Genomic DNA, 27,854 nt, shown 5'->3' on the forward strand with positions numbered 1-27,854 from the left:
AAGGGACGGACCATTAGATATCAAGGGGGGCTGGGTAGTTGGGGTTGTGACAATTTTTTTTGTTTTTAGCACCTTGGTGAAGCAAAATTTAATTTTAGCCCTTGGATGAAGCAACAATTTTTTTCTCAACACTTCGGGGAGACAATTTCTTTTTTACTCCTCGGTGAGGCAATTTTTTTTAATAAATAGTAAAGTTCTATATTTTGAACAATTTGTTTTTCGATTTGTGAAATTTTGCCCATATTTTTAATCATCTTAAAGTTTTGTAGCACCTAAATTTTGCGTGCCACAAAAAAACATCATTATTTTCAGACCCTGATTATTTTTATGTTAAAATGAGTTAACATCAGAGGTAGCAGCTTTCATGGTCAGGGGGGAAAATGAAAAAATTTTATTGGTACCAGCGTGCAAAAAATAGGTACCGGTATTTTACACTCATTTATAATGGTCCATGATGGGGGGAATTTTGGTGGGAAACAGGCTCCTTGCCCCTTTCTTTTCCTTTACCTTCCCGATTTTCTCTTTCAGTGGTTAAGTGTGTCTTTTCTCTTTTATTGTAAGGGGGCACTCTTTCCCCTGACCACCCCTTCCACTGGCTAGGCCTACACTTATGATCATCTGGTGAGTTTTGCACAAAGCGGGGAACTTGGACATTTTTCAAAGGAGATCCATGTCTTAAGATTATTTTCTTCAAAACATAGAAGTGATGATTTCTCACCAAAAAAAAAAACACACACATAGGCTTACCCAGATTCATCCCCACTGCCACGTATGGCTCCCAATCAGTGACATACCGTAGATTTTCTTTTTGACACTGGGCCCGGGGGGGGGGGGTGAAATTTTTTTCTTGAAGTAGGCCTATAGTGAATCCAGCCCCTTTTGGCGACCAAAGAAGTTTATGGTACATATTTTTTTTCTTTTGCTCAGATGGCGCAGCAATTTTTTTTCTTTCAAAAAACTACCCAGCCCCCCTTGATATCTAATGGTCCGTCCCTAACGTCCATCATATCCATGATAATAGTACAGTACATACGTCACCTAATTAATTATTCATAGAGCCATGAACGGTTATAATATAAGGACCTAAAACAACCAACAACGTCAACGCGTGTGAACTGAACTTAGTACATGAGTAAGCTTAAAAGTTATCAATTACTTTGCTGTTTTGTTCAGTTGCAGAAATTATGACAATGGCTGAATCTACCCTTGAGGCAGTGTTTTCTTACCATAACTTGGTGCATGCAGTTGCTGGCGCAGCGGTAAGTGCACTTCTACTTCTGGATCTCGTTAAAGGTCCGTAACCCGATCGACAGCATCATGATGATCATCCCCCCGATTTTTTTCATTGTTGATGAGGTTTTGGTATCACATAAGGCTAATGGAACTCGATTGTTAGTTTCCTATTGACCTCCCGCATCACCTTTTCAATTTGACCAAAACTTTCATTATTTTTATAAAAAAGTCAATTATTTGAAAATTGAGATGGAACTAATCAAAATTGAAACTCTCACAATGTCTGACATACCCTGCTGATCATAATCAGCAGTTTTTCTTAGTTGTAGGGGTATAGGATGTGGTAAATAATGGAAATTTACGGATTACCTCATCATGTTTCTGGTGATTACAAAAATTGCAAATTTCTTTTCATTTTAATTTTAAAAATAAAATCTTTTCTCAATCTGTTGCAAAATGTCTGTAATGATGATCTAAGCATTAATACCTGTTTTGAAATGGTCTTTCATCAACAATATATACTTTGGTACTGGTGGGGTACCTAAATTTGGAGAAAGCTGTTCATAAAATCATTGATTATGTTGACATAATGGATAATGAAAAGAGACCGAATAATGAATAATGAAATAGCGACCTCGTCCTTTTTTTCAAACATCCAATCGGAAACTAATAATCGAGTTCCATTGGCCTAATAGATACTATTTTTCTCATTACTATCCTGAAATTGGACGCTCCAAGTCGATGTATTTCCGGAGAAATCATGAAACACAGCGGTTTTTACAGGTTACCAGTTGTTCTTATTTTACACGACACGGGAGTTTTGGGTAGTCATTGTTCGAAATGTTCTAACTTTCGTATGAACAACCGATAGCTTGTGATACGAAAGTTAGAACTTGCAAGGATGTTATCGTATGTAATGTACTTGTTTACATGTACGTGTGATACATGTACGCAGTTGCCATACAGAGTACAATTTCATGCATATGAATAAAAACTTCTTCCTCAAGTTAGTTGTTGTCTCCAAAATATCATGAAATAGTTCGTGACATATTACCGACACACTGTACTATAATATTTTCTTAAATTTTCATACATGTACTTACGAAAAACGTCAATATTCGTTCTCCGAACGGCTTCGATCAACGCCGTGTTTCTGCTGTATATGCACCCACTGACCTCCAGCAATGTTGCCAAAAATGTTAGCCCAAATCGAGTCAAATAAATTAAAAAGTCGATCGATTGTTTTTAAAATTCATACATTGGTATCTATGGGATAGCAAAATACCATAAATTGCCTCACGCCAGATTTGAAAAGTTGCTCAATTACTTTCTTAACCATCAATTGGTGTCTATTGGACAGGAAACTGTAGTGTGGAAAATCTTCAAAAGTCATCCTTTTGGGCTAATAAGTCGCTGCTTTGCCAATCCTGAACTCCGCACGTGCTTATTCCACCAGCCGTCTACACTGCGCATGTACTGTGACCACTGATCAGTGACTGTGACTGATTATGACCCGGATGTACCCAATTGAAAAAGGTCGTCTCTAAGCGTGTACATCGGTGACAGTAAATCGGCCATGATCATTGCTCGGAGCATCGCACTGCTGTGACCTAAAACATCTCCAGAATGTACTTCAAAGATGTATTTTTCTCTAAAAGTAAGCAACCTTGAATCCGAAGATACATTATGTTAGTCCAGGAAAATTGTAGCCAAAAGTGACATTCGGAAGAATGTTTTTTACTTGCGTTATAAAAAGTATCAACGCTATGCAGACGCGTTTTCAAATAGCCTTAAGTTCTATCTTATGCACACATAACTCTCGTGTCGTCGTGCATAAAAGATAGATTTTTCGATCAAGGTAGTCATAGAATGAAATCGGAATAGATTCGGAAGACTTCACCCCAGTACCAATTCGTCCGCAAAAATACATCAAATAGGCCCCCTAACACTGGTAATGGAAAACTACTCGTTTTGGACACTTCTACTCGTTTTCAAAACCTCCAAACAATGAGGAATTATCCATTGTTCCTCCTTTGTTATGTTACCCAATCCACTTTAATACGAGTAGCAAAAACGAGCATCGCCACTTGAAATACGAGTACTTGGCTTGAGAAACGAGCAGCAGAAACGAGTAGCAAATCAGCAAAAAGCACCCAATGCCAGCTTGGGTGTATTGGTTATTTTAGGAGCTCCAAACCCACTTGAGCCGAGATAAGTACATACTTCAGCGTCGCCGAGTGATAACAGGTTCGATCGATCGTAGCAAATTGTTGGATCGTCAAATCAGTAATATAAATAACCTAATTTTATCAACATTACTTTTAGCATGACCAATATTATTTATTTAGCAGAAATATTAAACGGCAAACTCTAGAGACAAGAAGATGGTCATTGACCATCTTCTTGTCTAAACGGCAAACTCTAGAGACAAGAAGATGGTCATTGACCATCTTCTTGTCTCTAGAGTTTGCCGTTTAATATTTCGGAACACGTGTTGATCACCAAGTTAAAATATAAATCACTCAAAATTTACATTATACTTGGAATAGGCCTACGAGCTCATACGTATTTTTTATTCATACTTTTTTTTGAACTACGAAGGAGAAAATGTGTCAATTAAAATTAGATTGCTTGCATCTTTAATTAATAATATTTGTTTGGCTGGCGAATGGCGATAAATTGTGTTGTCCCGCTCTGCCATGGATCCGGAGTAGGCCTACTAATTAATAACCAATGGATCAAGAATATCTATAAAATAATGAGAACTAAGATCATGACAAAGTCTTTTATATCCGTTGTTTTGAAAGTTTATAAATCGGCACGGACGTGACGCAACGTGAAAAAAAACCAACCTGCGTATGTAGTTTTATTATGCCTACCGCATTTTTGGCTTGTAACTTCTTTCATCTCGGGTTTCATCTCAATTTATATTCCTTGTAAGTTCATGAGTTGTATTGTTTGACGGACGTGTTCTGCTCCTTTCGATTTTTTTAGAACCAAAGCACTGCACATAATTAATAAATCACGTACATAAGTCCGGATCCAAGTGGCAAGTGCAAGCCCATAAACAAGTTATGAAGGCCGGGACAGTCCGGGATGATAACCCACACCGCACCGAGACCCACCGGCCACCCAGCCCGGCAGTTCCCGGCCGGTGAAATAACCAAATTTATTCAACATGCCGAGCATTTGTGAATTCAAAGTTGAAAGTCGATAAACCACCAACAAAATTGAACGGAGTCCTGAGTCCTGAATTGAAAGAGTCGATCCTGCAGTATCGGGCAGTACTCGTAGTCGTACTCCGTCGTCCACGAATCTGAAGAAAGCCCGGCCAAGCGCCAACGTGATCTTCATCTCCGGTCTTCATCTTGTTTTTACTGATATGATAATGCAAATGCACCGGACTCGTGAATGTCTCCCGGGAATGTCCATCAAGCAATTTAAAATTAGGCCAGCGCCGCCGGATCAATTGACTCGATTTCAGCCCAGCTGAACATGCTGAATTTATCATTTTCATTGCCATACATTTGATTTGTTTATATTGAAAGCTGAATCCCCTCATCCATGTGTATTAAGTGACTTTGATGAGCCGAACCTCATTGATGTTATTTCTGGGAAGCGGTCGTGACCGCTCTAGTTATTTAAATGAGGGTATCCATGCCCAGGGAACACATGGTACATGGTACCTATTTTTAGAACCACATTTCGTCGGAGAGTACATGATTTACCGCGTGCACATAAAATGTAAACAAACGTGTATTAAATGGGCCCGGAATAGGGGCTGTAATTTTGGGAAATTATATTTTCAATTTCATCAGAATCTGTATAATTATGTGCTTGTAATTTTACGAACTTGTTTTTGAACTGATTTTCATTTTTTTTTTAATCAAACCATTACAATAGTCAGTATTTCATTTACACCATTACTGAGACCATATAATAATGAATATAAATAAAAATCATGCGCTAAAAGGATCTGTAGGAAACCTGGAAGAAACATCAAATAGAACATCCCAATAAAATCTCCGACTCCCAAGTCATTATTTATTGTTGTTTCTATTAATTTATAGGTTTTTAGGTGGCGACAGATGATTGCGACAACATGGGAAAATCCCTAGCTAGTACCATAGCTACAGAGTGCATGTACATACCCATTGATGATTTTTTTTAGTTTTTGAGGAGTGTTTTTTTTTATACCAGACGAAATGGCGCCTACACAGGTGTGCGTGTGTGCGGTCACAATTTTTGGTCCATGATCTGATCCAAACATTACAAGGGACGCACCATTTGATACTCGGGGGGTAGGAAGTTGGGGTCGGGGAAAGTTTTTTTTAATTTCATGCATTTATACACAGTTAGGTGGGGAAAGTTTTTTTTTTTTTTTAGTGTTGGTGGGGAAAGGTTTTTTTGCTCATGTAGTGAAGGTTTTTTTTTTTTAAACTTCCTACCCCCACCCTGAGAATCTAATGGTGCGTCCCTAAATAGACCACAGACCTTGTATTAAAATTCGCAGTGGCGGCACGGGGAATTTTTAGTGGGAGGGTGGGAGGGGTACTTTTTCGAGGTGAGCATGGTGAGGGTGCAGGGCCCATGTGCATGTTTACCGGCTGGGAGTGGGTGGGGCAGAGTTAATGCAGGGCGGTGGTGGGTCGGTAAATGTGGAATATTTTCTGCAATGATTTTTGGTTCAAGGGGGTGGGGTGGGTGCCCCATGGGCGCCGACTCTTCCCCGAGAGCGTTAAAAAAACCAAAACACGGTGGGTGGGTGTAGTTCTGTCCTGGCAAGAAGGTTATGTTCGTAAATCATCTGACCCCGGGGCCCCCTTCCAGGGGTCATCTGAGGTCAAATTACTAAAAACTGTCATATGGGCATGAAACTTCGTAGGTACAGTTAACATTTAGAGCTAAAATTTTGGAAGATCATTTTGGGGTCATCCGAGGTCACTCAGGGGTCGACAACATTTACAGCCAAAATTTTGCAAGGTCATTTTGGGGTCATTTGAGGTCACCCATGGGTCATCTGAGGTCAAATTAGTACTGTTGTATGGGCATGAAACTTGGTGGGTACAGTCAACATTTAGAGCCAAATTTTTGGAAGGTCATTTTGGGGTCACCAGGGGTTATCTGAGGTCAAATTAGTAAAATCTATCGTATGGGCATGACACTTGGTGGCTTCAGTTACCATCAGCCAAGTAATCGCGTCCAGCCGAGAACCGCCAAATATGGGTAACCGCCTAGTAATATTATATTTCAATGTTTTGGGGATTTTTTTGGTTTTTTTTTCATTTTATGCCAAGGGGGAGTAGATTTTGTTTGGGGTCAGCAGGTCCCCCCACGTTCATCCCATTCTACACACGTACAACAAAAAGTACAAGCACATAATTATAAAATACTTAGATCATGCTTGTATTGAGCGCATAATTTGGAATCGAGACTTTTCAAATTTTGCGCTCATGCATAATACCAGGTATTTTCATTCAGTCATTACGGGATCAAAAATTCTAATAAAAAAATGAATAGTACAAAATTAGAGCGTTCATCCGACCCACACTTACACACGAACACCCCTCCCCAACACCCCCCCACACACACACACACACGCCCCCCCACCCCTACACTCAAGCACCTAAAACATTGAGCGCAGAATTCGGAAACGAGACTTTAGCGCTCATGCATAAACCGGGTGATTTTTATTTGATCATTACGGGATCAGAAACAAATGAGTAGGAATTCATTTAAAATTGAATAGCACGATATTAGAGTGAACACCCGACCCACACACCCCAGCAGACACACACCCAAATACACCCCAGCATTATGACAAAACATAATTGAGCGCAGAATTCGGAAAAGAGAATTTTGCGCTCATGCATGAAGAAACTGGGCGATTTGCATTCGGTCATTACGGGATCAGAAACAAATGAGTATGAATTCATTTTAAATTGAATGGTATACGAAATTACAGTGTATGTATACCCGACCCCAAACTCCATCATACACACGCCCAAATACACCTAAGCATTATGATAAAACATTATTGAGCGCAGAATTCGGAAATGAGACTTTTGCGCTCATACATGAAACCGGGTGATTGTCATTCGATCATCAGAAACAAAATGAGTAGGGTTTCAATTAAAAAAGAACAGTACGATATTAGAGTGTAGGCCTACACCCGACCCATACACACCAGGTGACACATACCTAAATACACCCCAGCACATGATAAACATTAATGAGCGCAGAATTCGGGAACAAGACTTTTGCGCTCATGCATGAAACCGGGTGATTTTCATTCAGTCATTACGTATGCGTCCGGGATCAAAAACAAATGAGTAGGGAGAACCTACAAAGTACATCCGTCGGTCTCCGACCCACACAAACACACCCCTACACTCACCTAAATACCCCCAAGCTCATATGAATTATGATTTATAGGTTAATAATTTTAGATGCAAACACAAACACAAATTCGGATTTCATGCGCAAAACTAACATTTTACATTTCCGGGCTCAATTCTTTGAATTGGTTCGTGAATGTGTGTGTGTGTGTAGGCCTAGGGGGGGTTGTTTCGGGGGGCAAGGTGAAACCCTACATACCACCAAGACTATATAACATAAAACATAGCATGAGTAGGCCTATAAGCACGTGATAAAACATTATTGAGCGCAGATTCGGAAACAAAACTTTTGCGCTCATGCATAAAACCAGTTGATTTTCATTCGGTCATTACGGGATCAGAAACAAAATGAGTATAGGAATTCATTTAGGTGGAGACAACGATTTTTTGGCAGGCGAAGGTGGGGGAATACCGTGGAAGTAAGAGTTCCATGGGTACTAGTCCCAGGTATAGATACTTGTCTAGTCTCAGTCCACATCATATGCATCATCACTCCGGGAACACGTAGGCCTACATGTGCCGTTTGAATCACGAGGCCATCAAACTTCGGTTTCATTTTCCGCCAGACTGTACCCACCAAGTTTCATACCCATCCGACAGTTTATACTAAAATTGACCTCGGATGACCCCTGGTGACCCGGAAATGACCTTCCAAAAATTTGGCTCTAAAATGTTGACTGTACCCACCAAGTTTCAAGCCCATATGACAGTATTTACTAATTTGACCTCAGCTGACCCCTGGATGACCTTGGACGACCTTCCAAAAATTTGGCTCTAAAATGTTGACTGTACCCACCAAGTTTCAAGCCCATATGACAGTATTTACTAATTTGACCTCAGCTGACCCCTGGATGACCTTGGACGACCTTCCAAAAATTTGGCTCTAAATGTTGACTGTACCCACCAAGTTTCAAGCCCATATGACAGTATTTACTAAGTTGACCTCAGCTGACCCCTGGATGACCTTGGAGGACTCTGAAATGACCTTCCAAAAATCTGGCTCTAAATGCTGACTGTACCCACCAAGTTTCATGCCCATACAACAGTTTTTTAGTAATTTGGCCTCAGATGAACCCTAGGTGACCCCGGATGACCCCAAAATGACCATCAAATATTTGGCTCCTAATGTTCGCTGTACCTCTCAAATTTTATGCCCATACGACAGTTTTAAGTTATTTGACCTCAGATGACCCCGGATGACCCCAAAATGACCTTCAAAAATTTGCCTCTAAATGTTGACTCTACCCACCAAGTTTCATACCCATACGACAGTTTTTGCTCATTTGACCTCAGATGACCCCTAGATAATTTTGGGTGACCTTGACCCACTAACCAATACAAACTTGTTCTGTATTGGGTCAAGTTTGAGGAACGTGCGACCCCTAGTCTCCGAGAAAATAGGTGCACCGACAGACTCACAGACCGTGAGAATCACAGACAGCCTGACTACCAGTATTAATCATATAGATTATTGATCACGTGACCCACGTTTCTCAGGGTGGGGGTAGGAAGTTTTTTTAAAAACTTCACCCACAACATGAGCAAAAAAAAAAAACTTTCCCCACCAACACTAAAAAAACTGTATAAATGCATGGAATTAAAAAAATATATTTCTTTCCCTGACCCCAACTTCCAACCGCCCCCCAGTATCAAATGGTGCGTCCCATCTTGAAAGATTCGTAGATATGATAATTAGCAAAAAATGTATTATTACAAACAGCCTGGGACAAATTATCAATTGTTTACAACTTCGCGTATCTCTTCCGATGATTTATGATGACAAGCAAGCACACACGTGTTATGGTATCATCCCGTCTTGACTGTGAGTTACCATGGTGACGGTGGATGGACCTGGTACAATGGAATGCGGCGCAGCACATATACCCTAGACGGCGACCCTGTGTATTCTACAAAACCCTGGATTTGCATCTGGAGCCGTGGGAATGTTTTGAATTGTGCGCGCGACAACAAGTGCGTTTCAAATGAGGACGGACGACTGGTGAAATGTTTTGAATGATTTGGTTGATACGGGATCTTCTCCAAGGAATCTTTGATCTTCTCTTCCATCAACCCTTTTTCTTGTGCATTTCTTGATCACTCTCTCTCACACACACATACCTGGAATAAATAAATAAGGAAGTATCAAAATAGGAATGAACAGCTCTTCAGGAAAATGAAAATCGTGAATAAGACTTGAATACATCCCAGGATTTTATCGCCTCAAAGAAGAAGACGGAAAGGCATTCGATGCGATGTCAGGCCATTTCTATTTAATGGAACATCTATGGACATTATTTCTGGAATATATAATTGCAGCTTTTATATTTTCGATGATAGATTTAATATAGGCCTAAAGGTAAGATATTTAAGCCAAAAAAAGGCCGCTCCCACAGACGCACGGGCCACGCCCGAGGGCCACAACACTTGTCGACTCGGCGAGAAACATCAATGGTGCCCGGTAATGGTGATGATGATTTTGTGGTGAAGAACGTAGAACGTGAAGAAAAAGCTTCATAAGTGAGCCCGAAACTCATGACCTTCTCTTTCCTATCCTCACATGAAGACTGATGAGTGTTTCGGGATATCGACGTTGTTTTTACATGTAGGATAATCTGAGTGATACCGGCAATGGACGGAGCTCGGGAAGTCATTTGGTTTGGTTTCATGCTTCTTTGTTTCTCTCTTCAACTCAGAATAATCTGGGTATGACCAAGCACAGCAGAGAAATCCTACTTTCTACATTGACATTTTGTAACGAACCGAAGTGAATAAATTTAAGCCCAATCTAGGGCCTAGGCCTACTGTATATTTTCATCATGTTCTTCCATCGATACATGTTATTTATTTGTCGGTGGTTCTTCATATCTATTTCTTTTTTTACAATTAGATATTGAGTAATGATATGATGATACACACCCAGGATACGATCTTTCTCAACTTTCCTGGATACACACATTTGTACAAATTGTTAGCACAATAATCTTTATGAAAAATACATTAGAAACTAAATGAATACAAATGTAATTTTAAACATGTAAGGTAACATTTTAATCATGCCCGGTATGAAATTTCGCACGACCGGTTTAGACCATGTTTCAGAATTTTTTGTGAATAATCAGCACGTTGTTTTATACTTCGGAACACGGTCAAGAAAGGAGTTTTAAACGACTGTATTTGATTGGATTGGTGAAGTACCTCTCCCAAATGTGTTTGTACTTATCAAGTGCTCGACAAAGAAGAGCAAATTGGATAATAGGCTTTAGTTTATATGCCGCATGCCGCGCAACAACCCGCTCATAAATCGCTGGGCAGTCGTGGCTGAGTAGAATAACTTTCGACGGTATGTCTTACGGATTTTTATCAATTGATAAGGCCGAGTAAAAAAAAAACAACATGTTTCTCGTCCGCGCCCTCCTCATTTTTTGAAGATTTTTCAAATTTCTTTTTATTTTGTAAACTTTCAGTTATAACTTGTAGAAAAAGATGTTTCAGAAGTTGAAACTTATTTTACGGCTTTGTAAATGCATAATACATCATTTAAGAAGAGTTTTGTGATCACTAGAGGGGTCTACCTCTCAAAACAATAAAATAAAAAGGGCCTTCTCCTTTTTCTCAGATATCAATCTGTATGTCGAATACCCAAAATATGGTGCCAAATACAGGTATTTAGCGTCGTTTTCCAATAAAAAATAAAAAATAAAAAGCCCCTCATTCTCATAATTTTTAAAAACCCGGACGAGAAACATGTTTTTATTTTTACTTGGCCTAAATCCATCCCTGATAAATCCTCTTGTACTTGCGGTGATTTGTATGTTTATGTTTGCTTTTTCTATAAAAACAAAATGACCAAAAACAAACGTTTAGTACTTTGTATAAACCGTGGACAAAGGCTCAAGACTAGAAGAAGACAAGGAATGAATGAATGTGCGCGACAGGTTTATGTTCTTCAATCATGCATTTGTGATCCATCGGTAAACTTTTTTTTGATAAAAAAAAATGCTGATCCTGCATGACCTGACATCGCGAATTTACATCATTAGATGATCCTGACATCACGATTTATAATAATATTAAAATATGATAAACGCGAATTGTAGCCTACTGTTTGATTTTTATCTCGATGGTTTGATGCTATAAATAAATAAACAAAGTACCGGCTGTCGCGTGCCGGTATCGATCGCGAGGGTGTTGAATACTGCATTCATTTTGGATGGTCTCGACTGTCGACTGCATTGGGTGGAAATCATATCGATTAGGGTGCTCTGTACTACTCGTATTTGCTACTCGTTTCTTTGCCATCACAATGGTTTATGGCCCATTGTTAGCTAGAGATTGAATACGAGTAGATTTGTCCAAAACGAGTACTTATGGTTTCACAGTGTAATGTCAAACTATAGATGGCGCTATAATGATATAAAACAAAAAACAAAAATAAAGAAATACATAAGAGGCGAAATAAATAAGGAAACATGACCTATATTGAGCATGATACGAGGAATATGAAAAAAAATATGAGAGCACCTCCCCCCCATTAAAAAATTAGTTAAAATATAAAACAAAGAAAAATCATAAATATGTGAAAATGTGCATCATATAGCTAAAAATAAAGAAATAATTAAGCGAAGTAAATACAGCATGGGCTATCTTGTCAAGAATGATAATGAGCGCAGTGATATGTAATGTTTTTAAGATTAATCAGTATGAATAGAGGGTATAAAAAAGTGTACAGAGGCGAGCCGGTTTTCAGTGCCAAGGTGAACACTTCCTGTTTCCACCCGGACATGTGCTCGGCCGTTGTTTCGGGATGCCTGACCAGAATGCAATTCACGCGTACCAGTGTATTGGCTTGCTAATATGTGACACGATCTGGTCCATGGGGGCCAAAGGCGGCAAATTTGAAACTGAGATAAAGGTAAAAATATGGAGTAAAAAACAATGAAATACATAAGAAAATAGACATCAAAAAACTTCATAACTTTAGAACCAAGTATGCTAGGCCTTTGGTGTTTTCAGAAAATGATAGCCTATTGTAAGTAGGCCTATAATGTAATAATTATAGTAACTCAATTTTCAAAAATGCCTCCTTTGGCCCCCATGGACCAGATCGTGTCACATATGCTAATTATTCACATTTATGCTGAAATTGTTCCCGTTTTCTCACATAGATTGATAAAGGGGACAATATTTGACATTGTATGTAAGTTTGAAGAGAATCCGATAGGGTTACCCCCCTTTAAACATGTAAAGCCATAAATTTATTCCATGCCATAAAATGATAAATATTATTTTGATGTGCTACTGGTAAATCATGGGCGGCCTGGACACAAGCGGCTAGGGGACGCAAGGGTAACCGTCCTTGTCAATCCATAAAGTTATTTTTTTATTACTTCCGTGGTCCGAGCTGTAGCGTAGACGAGCGTGCACACAGATAGGGACAGGCATAAAAATTTCAAATTAATTCTATTTAACATGAATTGTTGTTTATTGGAAGAGAGAACTTCTCAGACTGTCTCAGAAACAATTTGACACCGAAACCAGTATTGCTAAGTGAAGTTATGACGAAATTACTGTCGGAACATTGGGCCATTTCATGATTTTCTCTGATAATTCTTACCATATAGGAGTGCATGGCGGGACTTGATAATTTTTGTGCCCCCCACCCGTCAATTTTTTGTTTTCATTGTAATTTTATCTAATTTTTGTTGAATATTATGTATGTTATCATTTCCAACACATCTGTGAAAATTTGTATGAAAATTCAATTTTTAAGGTGGTAAAAATGTTGCCATTTTTCGGCCATTTTGGGCCCATTTTAGGCAAAAACAATGATTTTTCCCAAGCGATAACAAAAAAGTGCTTTCTCCCAGCAAATAAGTAAACTGGAATTGTTATGTGAAAAGTATGAAAGTTTTTGTCAAACCATGTTTCCCTTTTGTCAGAAGATGAATTTTGGGTCAAAATAGAATTTTTTCCCAAAAATGCCCCTTTTTACCCTTTTTGACCAAAGCGGTGATTTTCACCAAGGCATATCTCACAGAAAAAATATTCAAAAGTGAAGTCAATGTTGCATTCTGCTTCCTAAAGCATTGAATCTGTTGTCAATGCAAACTAGAGCATCTGAAAACGATTCAGTTTGGTTTTATTCATCATTTTCTCCAAAAATGGTGTTTTCAGTGGCACAAAATGGCACAGATTTACATAGGGCTTTATTATCAAGTAAAATAAATAGCGCCCTCGCTCAGATGTGCCTGTCCCTAACACAGAAGAAATAAACAATCACGCTGATTGGCTGATCAACGCACTTGACCATGTGACAACAACTGAACAAGCTGGTTGACCCATGGTCATGTTGGTCTTCGGCACGGCGCGTAGCAGGCGACCTTGGCACTTCTGCGCGATCGCAATTCACTAATGCGTACCCGTACCACGGAAGTAATAAAAAAGTCTTATGGCGGGTCTACTTTTCGGCGCAGTGGTAAAAGCATAACAATTCCCGCCGATTATGAGCTGATCAAACTATACTGATACCGTACTCCACTTGCATGTAACATCTATTATTTTTATTTGATTATTTTGCAGGGAAGTGTGACAGCCATGACCATATTCTTTCCATTAGAGACAGCAAGAACTCGACTTCAAAGTAAGCTATATTATGAGTTGTAAGTCACGGTACACCATTTATTCATGCACTTCAATCACTCATCAATTTAATTAGGCAATAACTGGCCGGGCGCTATCTGTTTTGAGGTCATTGCAGGAAATTGGAGTAAAACAGATTATGCATGCTTGTTTGTGTGTTATTTGTGTGGAACAATTATGCACTTTTCAGTCAATGACCTCCATTATTTTGTGTTTGTGTTTTTACACATATATTATGTGATTGGATCATCACACGCATCATGTATTTTCATGAGGTTCTGAAATTTGATCATTTTTGCTCATACCAGTCTAGAATGATATGTCGTACATGTAGGTCAGGCTTATAATTTTGACCCTTAATTTGGCACGAGGAACAAGCATGATTTTTTATTAAAAATACAACATTTTATCAGTTTCCACTGCACCATGAGCTCGAGGCATACTGTTTTTACAATCATGATTATAGATTTTAAGTTAAAGGGGATTTCTTCAAATTCATAAAAATTCAGCTAGAGAAGACCTCTCGCAGGCATTGGAGGGCGCGACATGATTAACAGCCTCATCCCCATCAAAACTGATATTATGGTGTCAGAAGTAAACTCTTATTTTTCTTATAATCCCAGTAAAATTTAACACTTGAGATAAAATTATGTTTTGTTGAAAGATGGGGTGATCAAAAACTGGGTGAATGTACTATCCTATAGGGCATTGTTATCACACATTATTCAAAAGCACTGGAGCAATACTTAACTAAAATATGGACAAATATTGTTTAAATTGTAGGCCTCAATGTATAAAAAATAAAACATGACAAAACTGGACCACAACCGTTTGTATTTGGATGGATAAATTAATTGAAATTTTGTTTGTTTGTTCTAATATTGAAACAGTTGATGAGACAAGACGAGCCCAACACACACCAGAAATCCTGGCAGAGATAGCAAGAGAAGAAGGATTGTAAGTAAAACTGACTACATTTAAGGACATCCAAGCAGGGTTATAGCTAGCCCAAGTTGAGTGCCGGCTAATTTTACTATCCAATTAGAGGGCTGGCTCGGGGCACAAATGTACCGCTCTTACATGTAGGTGACGAAAAAAAGAAAATCCTGTTCTACATGCCGGACCGACCCAGATTTAACGAAATTTGTGAAATGAATGCCATTCTAAATTTTGAAAATATCAGGCATAAAATTTTCTTTTTTGGTATTTATAAAAAGAAAACAGAAAAAAAGGCCTGATTGACACTCCCTACTTGAAAAGTCTGTCTGCCTGTAAAACAAGTTGTTTTTCATCACCTTTTGGTAAAAATTGGATGAGGCATCAGTCAGTCAGTTGGATTTAATTCACATCCCTGAAAAATAGTATCTTCAGCCAAATATTATCATGGTATCAACAAGATGTGTACATACCAGGATTTTTTTTAAATCTCTTAAAACTCTTTAAAAGACAATTCATTCAATAAAAATTTCAATTCAATCATATGTAGAAATTAATTACTATTTTAATTTTGTTTTATTTTTAAACTAAAAGAAACTATTTATTATTTTTGATCACAGGGAATCTTTGTATCGTGGCTGGTTCCCAGTAATTACCAGTGTCTGTTGCTCCAACTTTGTGTATTTCTACACATTTCGTTGCATCAGGGCTGTGTGTGTTAATACACTCAGGAATAAAGCAGCACTCAAGGACTTGGTCATAGGAATGGTGGCAGGTGAGCAACTGGTTCATATGTGTAAAACATGCATAAATGTACTGAGTACCGTGGGCCTGGCACACATAACACCCCAGTGGCATACGCAAAGGAGGGGGAAGGGTGCCCCCTCCCCACTTTTGTCAGAAGGGAAAATGCACCCAGTCGTGAAAAATTATGGATTATTAAATATGGCGAGTGAAGCGATATAAAAATTTTGCACACATAATACACCTCTGCTACCATCACAATCCAACCAGCCACCCAACCACCACTTTACTAGCCTGGCCATTCACACGCAATCAACCCCCATGCCAACATCTACCCACTCACACACCTTACTTACTAGAATTTTCAATTAAATGAACACAGCCTGACATAGCGTGACAATTTTTCACGTACACTGCACAATGTACGTCAGCCTGTGCGACTGCGTTTGTAAAATATGTGAAATGGGGATACATTTCTGTTCCATCCCAATAAACTGGGGATACGCCAGCTGCAAACGGGGATCCCAAATTTTCTTACTCTGCTAATGGGGCTATATAACCCCCCTTGAGGGTGCTAAAGGCATTAGTGAGATCCCCTATTGCATAGTATAGAACCAAACAATATACACATATCCGATTCCATACTATCTAACTGGGGATACTCACACATGATTTTTCCAAGCAAAGTGGGGACATTTCCACACATGCATAGCAACATAGCAGACTCTCGGTTGGATAGTCCCAGACGGATGCTACACACAGATGTCACCGATATACACGTTTTACAAGTAGGGGTGTGCATGCATAATGCGGAAGTGAATTCAAACATGCAAACTCACTCGTGATTGGTTAGTATTTTAATTATTGTATCCAAGATCATGCGTTCGCATTGTAGTTTGAGTATAGTTGTTGAAAGCTGTGGTCATTCAATTGAAATTTGTAGTATAGCGCAACTGTACATGTACATTGCATACAAACATTCATTGTTTGAAAACATGGTGAGATTGTAAATAAGCATATACCGGTGCTCTTAACATATAAATATACACACTTTGCTCTGTATACATGATGCATTCAGTGATGTGCTTTAATAACTATTAGAATTTGACTATTTCAGGTGTTATAAATGTACTAATGACCACACCATTATGGGTTGTCAACATGAGATTAAAATTACAAGGAGCTCGCTTTCAAACACAACACTTCAGGGAGGATAAACATCCATTCTATCATGGTATCTGGGGTAAGTATTGGTGCATATTGCACAAACTGTTTGGTGTATTGTAAATGTGATATGACTATCTAGTAACTAGATATGACTATTTGTGATTTTATTTTAAAAAAATAAAAATAAAATAAAATATTTGTGACCATGCACAACGAATGTGGGCTGTAATGTTGGCAGCTCAGAAAAAAGAAAACAAAGGATTTCTCAACTCTACCTTGCAAGCAAGCCACAGGGGCATGTATTATATCATTGTGAAGCTTTATATTATGAATTCTCACCAATTCTAACAAACAGGAAAAAAAAACATTGTAAAAGTTTATTTTGAGGAGAATTTGCCTGTCCAATATCTTAAAAACTAAAAACGCCAACATTACAGCCCATTTTGTGGTGGACGGTCACATTAATTGTTTTCTTTAATTTCAGATGCCTTAACCAGAATATTGAGGGACGAGGGAGTACAAGGTCTATGGGGTGGCACCATGTCTTCATTAGTATTAGTCTCCAACCCAGCAATACATTTTATGATCTATGAAGCTATTAAACGCTACATGAATAGATTTGCTTCAGGGAGAGTAAGTTTTGTGTATGTAAACCTTTTTCAGCACTCATGTCTTATTGTTAGACCCCTGTCCACATATCAATTTTGACAGACACTTAAATTACAACTAAAGCTGTTATATTTTATTCAGAATTAGATCAGTTCATATTCGATGCCACAAGCGTATATAAGCTTTGAACTCACTGAATCCTTTGTAGGCTGTTGATATTTTGGTGTTTTTTTGATGTAATTGGTGCCTTGATGATAAACAAAATACTTAGAACTAAAGCCAGGCCCACGGTACCCTGCACGAACTCCCATATACCGATACGGAGGTCAACACCCTAGTCTTGTTATGAATTAGTATGACCCTGCTCTGTACCAGTGGTCACATCTGTTTACGAGATGAACAGTGAACTGAGTATAAACAGGGCACCATCACCCTTTGTCAGTGCATCTGTGCCAACTTATTAAGTATTCATAGTCGTCTTTTTGTCTACGCATGACAGACTCATATATACACTGTCCAGCTCTTACACTAGGTCCTGAGCTCACACTGTCCTCATCAGTTTTCAGATTGGAGTGGCGCCTCTCATAAGTTAGTACTCTCAGCTAAAGCCTGGTTAAAGTTTTGTTAGTCAAATTTTAAGACAGGTGACTTTGTCAAATGACATTACAACATGGCCTATACTATGCTGTTGCAACATTAACCCAGGTGTTGATTGCGCAAGTTTGGGAGTGAGAGTGCTAGCCAAAATTGTGCATTCTAGTGTAGCCTGTAGTTTTGGTACTTACTTACATTTAGTTTGTTATTTAGTAGTGTGTGTTATAGTTTGATCAGCTCATTATAGGCGGGAAAAGTTAGGATTTTACCACTATGCCGAAAGCAGACCCGCGTTAAGAGCGCTATTAGCTGACCTGACTGGTCTTTATTTTGTGTGTTGAAGAAATTAGACAAAGTATAGGACTTGAATTAATAATCTGTGATGCTTCTGGCAAGATGTCACAAGAAAATTCTCAAAATAGAATATTTTGATATTAATCCATGATCACTGAACAGATTCATCAGGTTTGTAGATAAATAGATAAACGATTTTCATGTAAACAAAACCAAATTTTACTCACGAGTTTGACGGTTTCGCTATTCATGGACGAAAAGCATCATCAGAATATTGATTGATGATCACTTCTTCCGGTTGGGCCAATTCCGACCACAGAGGGTGTAGAATTGTCACTCAGTAGAGGATCATAACGCAAACATAAGACGCAAACATAAGACGCATCAAGGAGTCCATATGGATTCGGAGAAGAGGACCCAACGTCATGAACAGGGACGACAGGGCCCACCATCTAAGTCACGTATATGATCCTCTACTGAGTGACAATTCTACACCCTCTGTGGTCGAATTCGTCCAACCGAAGAAGTGATCATCAATCAATATTCTGATGATGCTTTTCGTCCATGAAAAGCGAAACCGTCAAACTCGTGAGTAAAATTTGGTTTTGTTTACATGAAAATCATTTATCTATTAATCCATGATGTTATAAGGCCCGTTGATTACAAGCTGATCAGAGTATATGTGTATCCTTCCTCCTGCACACCATAGGATAATAATAATTTGCTTTACCTCTTAATTCTTTCCGCTATCACACAGGAGCTTTCAGGTTTACAGTACTTTTTTTGCGGTGCAATAGCCAAGATGGTAGCCACATTGATTACATATCCTCTGCAAATTGTACAGTCTAAACTCAGGGTAAGAACACAAAACTTTGTCATTTTATAGTCGCTGAATTGACTAGCAAGCCAGACTTTATACTGGCAAAACCTTGTATGTCTATCTGCAACAATAAACCCATGTAATCTGATTTTCCCAATTGAAGTGTCAAAACTTCTTATCTTATATGTAGTTACGAGGTTTTATCACTACACATTTCAGCCAGTAGCGAAAGGAATGTTATTAAAAGTATTGTGCAAAAACCTTGTATCTTGTGCAAAAACCTAACTTGTATCTCCAAAAATTAATGCAAAAACCTAACTTGTATCTCCAAAAATTAAAACCAAGTAACTCCATTTTTGTTTCTTTCTTTGTATTTGGAGTAATAGTCAGGCCTGTAGCAAAGCGAATACAAAACATGGTTTCTTGAAAAAGGAAGGCAGCCATTTGTGCTAAAATTTCAAGACAGCAGTGTTTTTTTACCCTCCTGAACCAGAGGTACTAGGGACTAGGGACCAAATTGTCAATATTAGGAATGTGATTGAGAAATGCAGAGAGCATAGACTTCCTCTTTACATGTGCTTCATAGATTACAGTAAAGCTTTTGACTGTGTTAGCCACCCTCAGATGTGGGAAACTATGAAAAGATGGGTTTTCCAAGTCATCTTGTGGATCTGATCAGCTGCTTATATGAAGACCAAGAATCGGCAGTCAGAACAAGTAGTGGAGACACAGATTGGTTCAAGATTGGAAGAGGCTTACGACAGGGCTGTGTGCTATCACCAAACCTCTTTAACATCTACTCTGAAGACATAATGAGAACAGCTTTGGAGGGTTTGAAGGTGGAGTGAAGTTTGGCGGTACAAGAATTACTAACCTGAGGTACGCCGATGATACCACTCTTATTTGTAGCAGCAGAGTAGAGCTGATTGATCTTTTGAAGCGCATCAAAGAGGCCAGTGAAGAAAAACACCTTCTCCTGAACACAAAGAAGACGAAAATAATGGTTGTAGACAGAGAGAGAAAAAGTGATGAGTTTGTGATAGATGGACAACAGATTGAGGAGGTGAAGCAATTTGAATATCTGGGTTCAATGATTAACAACAGTGGTGACAGCACAACTGAAATTAAGAGAAGACTGGCTATTGCAAGGACAACTGTGCAGGGCATGTCAAGCATATGGAAAAGCAGAGGCCTATCCATTGACCTCAAGGTACGCCTACTTGTGCAACTGTGTTTTCCATTGCCACTTATGGATCTGCGAGTCTTGGGCTATGACCAAGAATGATAGGAAAAGAGTAGATGCTTTTGAGATGTGGTGTTACAGGAGGCTTCTACGAGTGACATGGAAAGACAGGAGAACAAATTCCTGGATCCTTGACAAGATTGGTACAAGTCTAACCATCAGAAGCGGCATAATGGAGAGAAAGCTGAAGTACTTTGGCCATATTGTCAGGAAACATGGAGGTGTAGAAAAACAGATTTTGCAAGGGGCCATGGAAGGCAAGCGAGGAAGAGGACGTCCACCAACATCTTGGACTAATGACGTGAAGCTGGTTTCTAACCAGGGAATGCAAGGTGCAACACACTTGGCATCGGATCGAGTGAGATGGCGTACTCTTGTGAAGACCACAGCAGCGCTACACAGCGCCACCTGACACAGAGAGAGAGAACCAGAGGAGGCTTAAAGGCATTCCTACAATGCACTATGATTGGGAAATTTGATCAATATAACCTAATTTTAAAGGCAAAGTCCCCATTGCCACACACACAAAATGGTAATTTTAAAACTGCAGCCAACGAGCTAATAGTTGAGACTTAGGTCTGATATTTGATTTTCTTACAGGAAACATTCATATTGTCCCACTGCATTAATTTTATTCCTAAGTCTCGATGTTTTGAATGTTAAATAATAGGATGAAAACACTAGATATTTGCACACAATCCCAATGCAAGGTATGATTAACTATACCACATGTGTACAAAAGCCAGACATACAAGGTCAGAAACCCCATTGGGTTGTGGGAATGCCTTTAAACATCCTCTGCTCCTGAACATTTCACTTTTTTGAGATATGAGGTTTTGTCACTTCAACGACATTATGCAACAACTTTGATTAAAGTGAGATATTCATGGTGTATATAGTTTTTCACAGCCTGAAATTACCACAAGTGCTAAATGAAGTAAACTTCTTTTTCCTTAGTGATGCTCACCGTTTGAGCAAATCATTAGTTTTATATTTCATATTTTGGGCATAAACCTTGGCAGCTCAAGGCCGCAAAGCTTACCCCTTTACATGCTAATAGTAATATATGAATTGGTATATGTAAGAGTTTGTTAAATATTTGGGAATACATGAAATGTACCCAGTTAATTGTGCAAAGTTGTTGGCTTGGTATATTAAAGTAGTGTCATTGAACCCAAATGTATGCCATATTCTTCTCAGATCTGTTCAGCAAAAGCTATGATATATGCCAGAATTACTTATACCGTATTGGTCCGAGTATAGTCCCACCCGTTTTTTATGTGAAAATTTTTCACAATTGGGGGGTGGGATTATACTCGAACCAATACGGTAATTTTTTTTCCGGTTTTCTAGTGTCACTGGACCTAGACCTAGATGCTAGGATCATTCATGGTTGACCTAAAAGAAAAAAAAAAAAAAATTCAAGATATTTTGTATTTTTAATATGAAAATTTATACTTTGTTTTCATGCCATACTCTATTAATGATTTCAAAATGCATTCAAATTCAATGCATTTTGAAATCATTAATAAGTATGACATGAATACAAATTATCAATTTTCATATTAAAAATACAAAATATCTTGAATTTTTTTTTTTTTTTCTTTTTTTTTTTTTATTTATATTTAGATTTATATTTTATTTTTATTTTTTGTTTTTTTAATAAATAAAAAAAAAAAAAAATTTTTTTTTTTTTTTTTTACAATTCTGACATTTTTCGAAAAATGGGGGTGGGATTATACTCGAACGTGGGACTATACTCGGACGAATACGGTAATAGTTAAACTACACTTACCATTGCGCTATTCCAGTTGAAATCCATACACCCCTTATGGAAGACCTTAATCGTCCACACACAAAGTGCGAATTTCAAATGGATGATACCTGAATGGGTGACTCAATTTGAATTCTGCTTGCCCATTGTTGATGATTAAGATTGTGTCTTCCATAGGGGTGCATGGGTTTCAACTGGACTAGCCCATCATTGTTCTCAACTTACATGAATACATAATTATTAAGTTCAGAAACTGAGATTGATAAAGTAATCTTTTTACTACAATCATTTAACATGCTCCTATGCTCTGATTACTACACAGTATGGAAAAGAAGAAGAATTACAGCAATACAGAAATCACTTGGGAAGAATATCAGCTGTCATCAGGCATATCTTACAGTGAGTATTTAGGTTAAGGCACTGGCTCTGATTTCCATCAAATTTTAATGTTGAAGAAGGGGAGCACTGATATTTGGACAAAAGCTGGATTCAAACCAGAGATCTCTGGTTTGCGAGAACAGTGCTCTACCATCAAAGCTATGTAGCCCTTGTGCTAACAGCCCTATGATGGACAGCAATTCCAATTACTAATATCTTTGCTCAGCCGCTGGTTACAGCTATGAAACCGTGCTGGGAATCATGCCCACATTACGATACAGCCTGGGAAGTGACAGTAGAAGGGATCAGTGAAGATCCAGCTTTTGAATATGTGTAATAAACAATCAGAAACTGACCAGGTAATATTATTAAATGAATAAGGGGAGTAAAGATCTCTCACTAGATATGCATTTTGATGTTACTAACATTCTTGATGTAAGTGAAGTCACTGCATGCTATGTTGCTTAGTCTTGAAACGTTGCAGAATAATAACCTCACATGTAAAGGCAGCACAATCATACAGAGATGCATTTTGATGTCACATACATTCTTGAAATGTACCATACTGAAATTATTCTAGCTACTGCATCACATTAATATATTTTGCATTAATTTTCTTGACAGAGTACAAGGTGCTAGTGGTCTTTACAAAGGACTCGAAGCCAAGCTATTACAGACTGTCTTCACAGCTGCACTTATGTTTCTTACATATGAAAAGATTGCTGCTTTTATCTTTAAGTTGATGAGAGCCCAATGAGAGTATGCACAACAGATGTAACATTTGACCAAATGGACTAGATTTGAAAAGTGTTTTTCCAAACTTGCTGCTTTATCTTCAAGATAATGAGAGCCCAATGAGAGTAGACATCACAGATATAACATGGGACCAAAAGGACTAGATTTGAAAAGTGTGCTTCCAAACTTGCTCAGTCTACCACCACCCAGAGAAGATGCCTTACACTCCCCATAATGCATTTCACCCATTTTAATTTTCTGTACTGATTTGCTTTTGGTGAACATGCGTCAATATTGATGAAATACCTCAAATTTGAGGCCCAAAACAAACCCCAACAATTTCATGCAATGACACATGTTTTCATGTAAATGTGTATACATTTTTTCACAGTTTATCAAATCTTATGTTGGTCTGAGTTCATCTGGAAAAGGTATCAATATACATTTGCCCTCAGTTGTAGTGAAATTCCAATGTATATTCTTGCTGAGTTTCTTTCAAACAAGTTTTTTTAATTTTAGAAAAAAGGAGTTTTCATGATGGTAAGTTAATTTTTGCTAAACAGGGTGTTTATTAATTATAACAGTATTTAACTGACTAAGAATGAGAATAAATGCGCAGGTATCCACTATGGTAAAATATTGGCCCTGGCTGTCGTGTATAACATCGTAGAGGATAGTAAAAACAAACAAAATTTATATTTGTTTATTCTCAAATTATGCTTGCCACAAATCAATAGAAAACAAAAGAAAAGTTCAAGCAAAAGTCAACTTTTGAACACCAAGTGAGAAATCAACATTGACATGTCCTATATCATTTTAAAGCTTATGATCGGGACAATATGAATTTGGCCATAAATCAAAAATTAAGTTTCCTCTCATTGGTGGGAACAGGTGTCAAATCTGATTCCTGTAAAAGGAGTCAGTTTCATGCCATGAATATTTTGTGCAAATGTGTTTTTTTGTGTTTTTTTTTGTGGTAATTTCATGATATCCATATTAAGGCCTTATTGGTGATATGCTCTTCAGGAGGATTGAAAAAATCATCAAATTTCAGATTTGGGCACCTGTAGTGTCGTAGATGTGCTAATATAACCTGCTAGTGGTTAAGCTGAAAGCAGCATATTAAAGACAAAATAAGACATTTTACATGAATTGGTAAAAATTTTAATGGGGCTTTAACTTTGTTATTACTGCTGTCTTCTTGTTTTTTACCAATTTTTCATTTCAAAAATATCCTTCACTTTTAAGCAATTTTATACACAAAATTATTGTAATTTTTTTACACTGTTGGTGGGATCACTGAATAAGCCTATAAATAACCTTTTTTGTCCTGTTCAAAGTGCAAAAAAGCATAAAAATTGATGTAGTATGACTTTTACATTACCCACTTTTGTCCCCCATCAGAGAAAATATCGTACACTTCCCACAATGCATTTCTTCCATTTCAATTTTCTGTACTGATTTGCTATCTAGTGCAACATGGGTCGGTAGTGACAAAAAGTACCTCAATGAACAGAGCACATCCAGAGCTTACAAAATATGTTTATTTCCTGACTATTGGCCCATGTTTAGGCAGTCTATTCTCAAAATGAAAACAAAGAGAACATGTACAAAGTAATGTGAGTGTCAGTTGAAGACTAAATTTGTATTTTATATTTTTTAAACATCAGGATTTTTTACTGAATTGAGCTTTTTTAAGCAGAAGAGAGCTATTTATATTGATATATAGAACCAAGTATTCATGTTGATATTTATGACCCATGTGTGGGTTGGTCTTTGTGCAATGTACTGTACATTATCTACACTGTCATGTATCCTTGTGAGTTTTAAACCAGAAATCATTTTGTAGCCTGAATATTTCCACCTAAGTTTCTAGGTGGCACCAATTGTGATTGTCCTGTATTTCATAGGGTGTATGAATTTCAACTGGAAGAACACAATTTGTTTTGTTAACCTGCTTGCATTTCTATTTATTTTTATTTTATTTTTTGTATATCACAATTTTATGGAAGTTTTTCAGTATACATGTGTGAGATCATCATGAGGCAAAGCAAATAATTTTTAAGAAATCAAGTTTTCTATCTTTCTGTTTTATTCTTGCTCATTCAACAAGCAGCAACATGCTCCAGTTTGAATTACTGTTGCAGCGATGTGATGTTGTGTTATTGTTGTATAGCATACATGTAACATTAATTTAAACATGTGTGTTTCTTTTGGACATACAGACTATCAAAATGATTGGTACCTAACAGTTTCCACTGATTATTAACAAGAGTGCGGTATCAAAATATAACATAAGACCATCTAATTTATAGGTAAATGGTTATAAAACTATAAATTGTCATTACAAGAGGATCCAATGTTACACTGGGGAGAAGCAAGCTTTTTAATAAACATTAAAACTGATGAGTACCTATCATTTTGATATAACCTGTATCACTAAATTGATATTAGCAAGACTGCATTTGCCTCATATCGTCACATATCACATTCTCTCTAAATACGTCCTTTATTATTGCCCCTACCATTATTTTAAATAGAAATAAATGCTGAAAATGCCATGTCAAATTTTAGATGGTCTGGAAAATTCACAATCCATCTAAACCAGGCCAGTTTATGGCTAAACCATAGTTATAATGTCATTTATACCGGTATAATTGAGGAAAAGATGCTACATTTTGTGTCAAATGGCATGTAATTTCTAGCATTTTATCGCAATGTCTCTTTTAGGCCATTTTGAACCAGTGTTAATATTCAACTTTTCTTTCTTGTACATGGAGCACCAACAGTGCAGGAAGAGTAACATTGAATTACTGGTTGTGGGTTTTCAATGGAAATTAATGACCTCTATAAATCACCCCTTTTGGGCGTTAGCTAGAGAGAATATGGTATTACTGTATGTACATGAAAATGCTGTTAGAAATCACATGCAGACCCTATCAGGGGTGTAATATCGTAAATTAATGTTAGGCTATATAATGTATTCTTGACTTTTTTGTGGGTGCGAGGGGTATTTTGTTTATATAGGAGTGATTGGTGGATTATGGGTACATGGTGGGGTGTACTGTTTTGTTTGTATAGAATTGATTGGTGCGCCATTAATTGGTGCGAGGTGGGGTATACTATTTTGTTTGTATAGGAGTGAATGGTGGATTTTTGGATGCATGGTGGGTGTATACTATTTTTTTATTCAAAGTGTTACAATTTTAGTTTGTAACTGGATATTGATAAAAAGTAAAGTTCTTGGTTTTTATGTTGACAGTTGAAAAGTTGTATTATTCCTCTCAGGGCATTAGACAAGGTTGATCAATGAATCATTGTTCAATAAAATATTTTGGTCCAATCAGTGGGGTTTATGGTTAGAACATGGCATTCACTTATGCAATCAATGCATGTTCAATGGATACACGCTCGTTGGAATAAGGATATTCTGAAACAGGACATAGACCCACTTGGTTTTTATAACGGCCTAGATGCAGTTGACAATTCCAGTATTCCTTTAGAGTGTGGTCGTGGTTGATCAATTTTACGATTCAATGAAATATTAAAGAGTTTCATTTGTAGGATTGTATCATACGATTGGTGATTTTTTGGTAGGCAAATCCAGTAAAATTGTACTCACTTTCTGAGCTTTCGATGACCGGTTATGTCATCTTGATCCATAACCAGTCATCAAATGCTCAAAAAGTGAGTACAATTTTACTGGATTTGCCTACCACAAAATCACCAATTCAATGAAATAATTCAGCTCCTCTAATCTAAAAAACGATAATTATTTAACAGCCATGAAGTAATTAGGGATGGTGCTATGACGATTGAAGACAATGGGCAGGTCTAACGATGGGTGTCTGTCGGGAGATGAGGTAGCAATATTATGCCCATGTAAGGGATTAAGAGTTGTGTTCAATAGCATTAAAATGTTAAAACCTTGGTCTTTGGTAAGATGATATGCAATAATGATATAAATGTATGCAAATATTAATTGATTGATATGAACTTGCAGATTAAATAAACATGTGGGTGAAACTAGCAGTAAAACCATGCGAGGTATAATTCATGGTGTGTTTGTATGGTACACTTGTGTGGAGGATATTGTTAGTTGCAGTATTTTTGTGTAAAATAAAATCAGCATGATCAAGAATATTTCTTTTTAAAACAATAGAATGAAATTTGTGCGATTCAATTTTAGAAGTTTCAACATCTATTGTGTTTTAACACAATAGATGTTGAAAAAGATACACATTAACCCCAACGCCCTAAGGGCTTTTTGGTGACTGGAAGGGAAAGAAG

At 37.6% G+C, this 27,854-nt stretch overlaps 1 protein-coding gene across 1 annotated transcript; it reads left to right on the forward strand.

Moving 5' to 3' along the window:
- The first annotated feature begins 1,131 nt into the window (after nucleotides 1-1,131).
- LOC140151520 (peroxisomal membrane protein PMP34-like) lies at nucleotides 1,132-27,602 on the forward strand. Its single transcript, XM_072173886.1, has 9 exons — nucleotides 1,132-1,259; nucleotides 14,211-14,271; nucleotides 15,161-15,227; nucleotides 15,827-15,981; nucleotides 17,068-17,193; nucleotides 17,602-17,750; nucleotides 19,372-19,470; nucleotides 22,774-22,850; nucleotides 23,454-27,602. Exons 1-9 carry the CDS (start codon nucleotides 1,185-1,187, stop codon nucleotides 23,584-23,586), a joined length of 942 nt encoding a protein of 313 aa, XP_072029987.1. The 5' UTR covers nucleotides 1,132-1,184; the 3' UTR covers nucleotides 23,587-27,602.
- The last annotated feature ends 252 nt before the right edge of the window (nucleotides 27,603-27,854 follow it).

The sequence above is a fragment of the Amphiura filiformis genome, chromosome 4 (genome assembly GCF_039555335.1).
Source record: "Amphiura filiformis chromosome 4, Afil_fr2py, whole genome shotgun sequence".
NCBI lineage: Eukaryota > Metazoa > Echinodermata > Ophiuroidea > Amphilepidida > Amphiuridae > Amphiura > Amphiura filiformis.

Bases quoted from the DNA above. Each gene is read 5' to 3' on its own strand.
- LOC140151520 (XM_072173886.1), top strand. From the start codon at position 1,185: ATGACAATGGCTGAATCTACCCTTGAGGCAGTGTTTTCTTACCATAAC. The intron at 1,260-14,210 runs GTAAGTGCACTT...ATTATTTTGCAG, and splicing joins ATGCAGTTGCTGGCGCAGCG to GGAAGTGTGACAGCCATGAC. The intron at 19,471-22,773 runs GTAAGAACACAA...ATTACTACACAG, and splicing joins TTGTACAGTCTAAACTCAGG to TATGGAAAAGAAGAAGAATT.